The sequence below is a fragment of the Quercus suber genome, unplaced genomic scaffold (assembly GCF_002906115.3).
Source record: "Quercus suber isolate HL8 unplaced genomic scaffold, Cork oak 2.0 scaffold_364, whole genome shotgun sequence".
Classification (NCBI taxonomy): Eukaryota; Viridiplantae; Streptophyta; class Magnoliopsida; order Fagales; family Fagaceae; genus Quercus; species Quercus suber.
Window position 1 is genome coordinate 671,798 of NW_027069816.1, and position 4,162 is coordinate 675,959.

General features: G+C 34.3%; 1 protein-coding gene across 1 annotated transcript; it reads right to left on the reverse strand.

Moving 5' to 3' along the window:
• Positions 1–3,252: 3,252 nt before the first annotated feature.
• Positions 3,253–3,897, reverse strand: LOC112012720 (uncharacterized). The gene has a single exon (XM_065760383.1). The coding sequence runs from the start codon at positions 3,895–3,897 to the stop codon at positions 3,253–3,255; it is 645 nt and encodes a 214-aa protein (XP_065616455.1).
• Between the last annotated feature and the right edge of the window lie 265 nt (positions 3,898–4,162).

Below are 4,162 nucleotides of genomic sequence, written 5' to 3' on the forward strand. Positions count from 1 at the left end.
ACAAGCCTACTTGGATTAAAGAGTACTCTTGTTTCTTATAGCATTCTCTTTAATTCAAATTATGTAATTTCTTTCGATTCTTTTTAATGAAGTTCAATTAATTTCTTATAAGAAAATTTACTCATGTATACGTACTGTTTAGTTCATGCATAGAGTTACAAAATCTCTCATATTCTTAGTTAATTAGGCTAAGGTTTTGAAACCCGGACCGGACCTTATGGTCTGATTAGGAAAATCTCGAATCGTTCATTTTTGCGGTTCTTTTAGCTTCAAGAACTACTCTATGTGCAAAAAGTAAGGAACCATGCAAACCGCGGTCGGACCTCACGGTTCTGAGAACCATGATCCGACCACTTTTCACGATTCCCTACTTCCCTTTGAATCTCAAAAAAAAAAAAAAAAAAAAAACATTATCTACAAGCTTACAGAAGTAGATCTCCATTATTGTAGCTTTAAACATGCTGTTAAAAAAAAAAAAAAAAAAAAAACATTATCTACAAGCTTACAGAAGTAGATCTCCATTATTGTAGCTTTAAACATGCTGTTAGACGTTGAGGCTTGAGATCACATCATAGTTTCTTCTCATTCTTCTTCTCTATATCGCTCTCCCCTGTTCTTTCTCTGTCTCAGTATGCTTCATTTTCTCTTCTCTCTTGTTATTTCTGTGTTTTTGCCTTCTCTGTCTTCCTCTCTTCTCTTGTTATTTCTTGTTTTTGCCTTCTCATTTACTCAACCTGACTGTCAACCACAACCTATATTCTTGGGCTTTGATTTTAATCTGGTGGACAAAACAATGTTCCCTTTCTCACTCTTCTAGGCTTCTAGCTTTAGTTTATATTTTATTTTTAAAATTTTATGGGGGAATGGGTAAAGTACTAGAGCCTTGGGTCTCTCAACAAAAATTATTAGGAGACAAACTAGTAACCACTATTTGGAACTATTTTAGGTAATTTGGAACTATTTGACTATTTTAAAATTTTTTTTCCCAATTAATTTTGAACGGTTTTAGACCCCTTAAACCAACCAAATTAAACTAGTTAATTAGCCAAGTGATTAACTTAGTCAATTTATGTAATTCTAGGTTATCACAAACATACAATCATATCAAGAATATAAAGCAGCGGAAAAGTAAATAACACAATGATATGATCACCCAGGAAATCACACGGTAAAAACCTGGGGAGGATTTGACCTAATTATCCTCAAGGTAAACCAGAATCCACTATGCAAAAGAATTGAAGTTCATACAAAAGGACTTACAAGCTCCCTGCTTGACTTCCTAATGCTACCCAACAGTAGAACTTACTAACACGACCACATGCAAGCTCCGAATCCACGGACTCCTTCTTTCTTCGATTCTCCAATCAGCTACAAGCACCCACACTTGTTATTCTTTAAGCTCCAATCACAGCAACCGAGTTAATCATCAAGATGTTGATATTATCTCTACCTTGAAAACCCTAAGCTTTGTGAAGAGGAAAGCTTCTCTAGATCTCACAAGAGATTTACATAAAACAGAAATGTATGAGTAACAATACAACAGGAGCAACTCTCCAAAAACGTAAATAGGGTTTTGCCTTTTATACCTAGGGTAAAAACAGAAAACCCAAAACGTTTAATGAGTTAGGGCTGAGTTAGAAAATTCTGCAGAAAAGCATTCTGCCTAAGATTCGATTGATCGAGTATTTCTTTCAATCGGTCGAGCCAGGCCGAAATGCACCAATGCATCTGTAGCCTCTCAATTCCAACTTTACATGAAAGACACAACTTTGAGCAAGCCTAAACAAGACTAAATATAATGTTTTGATTATGGTTTGCCAACATTAAACATTAGAGTTCTAAATACATAAATTCCTAAATCTTTAGAACCTAACAAATTTTATGGGAAATGTCTATTAACTTTTATATTGGGTTCCATAAAAATAAAATAAAAAAGTTTATTAGATTGAATAGTCAAATATTTGGAACTATTTTAGGTAATTTTTCAATTTTTATTAATTTAATATATTTATTTATATTTTAATTAATTATGACGTCATCACGGTTCGACCATGGATCGACCTCGGTCTGACCTTAAAACCCTTGACCTTTTCCCTTCTACGGTTCATTGAATAGTCCGAGTTTGAAAACCTCGAATTAGGGTAGCATGCATGAATTGTCTGAGGTGTGATTTTTTTTTTTTTTTTTTTTCGTTGAATAAATTCTTATTAAAAAAATCTTATTACTTTGGTGCTAGAAATATATATATATATATATATATGTATCTTGCACTTAAGTAATAAGATTTTTTTGGATGTAACCTGCTATTATTTGAGTCTAAGGCCTAACTACTTGATTATTATTATTATTATTATTTTTAGTTGAAGTAAGGAGAAATTCTTTATTTATTTGAGAAGTCCTCCCTCCTCTTATAAGTGAATTACTTAATATTTAAGCTTTGTTGTCTTATGTAATTGTTTAAAATCTTTTCTTTTCCTACATTGGTTCAGTTCCAGACTACATTATTTGTAGATTTATTTTCTTTTACTTAAGGTATTGAGTTTTAATATTGTTTACAATTTGCCTGATCAATAAAATTTCTATTCAATATATGTTTTTAATGGTTTATTTTTCACTCTAGTCAACCTTAATTGTTGATTCCTAGATTTTATTATCTTGATTTGTTCCGATTGCAAGTAAGTCTAGGCGATGATTATTATGTTAATTTTACTTTTCTAGTTTTTAACTTTAATGTTGCATTATTTTAATTTTGTCTTACATTAAATTTTGGTATCAAAGCAAGAGAGCGTGCTTAATTTGTGTACCGGGTAGAGATTCTTAAGTTTATAATATTATTCGCCAAAAGTCTTATAGTTCAACTGGTTGACACATCTTGGGATGTCCATGACATTTAGGATTTAAATCCTCCCTCCCGTGTTGTAATTATTAACCGGTTTAATAAATGAATCATGTTTGGGCTAAAAGGTTTTGATACGATCAATTAAATGAGTCAAGTTAGGATTGACTTATGTAGTTAGAAGAGATCCAACTCATACAAGTTCAATAGTTGTTAATGCTATTGCACAACACTTGACTTCCGCATTGAATGCTCTTGTCTTGACATGACATGAACATGATCTACTAACACAAATAACCACCCTACTAAAATTTTATAAGGAGGTGGATACCACAAAAAATTTGCTAAGGGGAAAGAGTTGTAATATTCTCAAAAAAAAAAAAAAACTCTTAGTTGACACCCATTGGGCATATTCATTAAACTGGAAAATCGTCAACAACAAAATTAAAAGTGTTTGGTGGAACATCCTCCATCCAAACTTGCAACAGAAAAAAAAATCTAGCTTCCCTTGCTAAGGCATAAGCAACCTTGTTACCCTGCCTTCTCGTATGAGAGAAAGAATAGGCTCTAAGTGAGCCTGCTATAGACTTGCAGTCTTTGACAAGATGACCAGTTGTCGTGATAGGAAAACTGCCTAAAGAGAGGGCTTTAATCACACCTTCGACATCCCCTTCAAAAGTAGCATGATGAAAGCCGAGTTCCACAGTGAACTGAATAGCTCTTCTTGCAGCCAATATCTCTAGAATTTCCACTGAGTGAGGCTGAGCATTCTTCTTAGATAATGTTGCCATCACCTCTCCAATCTCATTCCGGATTATAATGCCTATCCCCACTTCATCAGATTCTGCAAAAGTAGCCCCATCAAAGTTTACCTTTAACTCACTTGGAACTAGAGGTATCCACTTGACCGAGGCTGGCTTCGGCTTCTGAACTCTCACACAAGCCCCCTGCTGAAACTTAGAAAGTAGTGCAGTAGCAGATTTGAAATTTTTTGGGACCGGGAGGCTTGGTTCATTGCAACACAGTTTATTTGTTTGAAGCCTAACAAACCTAGCAACCATAACAAACAATTCTAGGTTTCGAGATTCTTGGCTAATGATACTCACTAAGTCGGAGAATGAATCTAGCCGAGGAAATCTTGTTGAATTCCAGAGAAAGCTATATCCTAAACAGGAAGGAGATGTTCACAACCCCATAGGGCATGGAGGGTGTTCTCAGTTGCTGATTGACAGAGGTTGCAACTGGGATTGTCCAGCACTTTCCATTTCTGCAGATTCAGCTTTGTTGGCAAGGCTTCTGTACATGCATGCCACAAAAATATTTTTA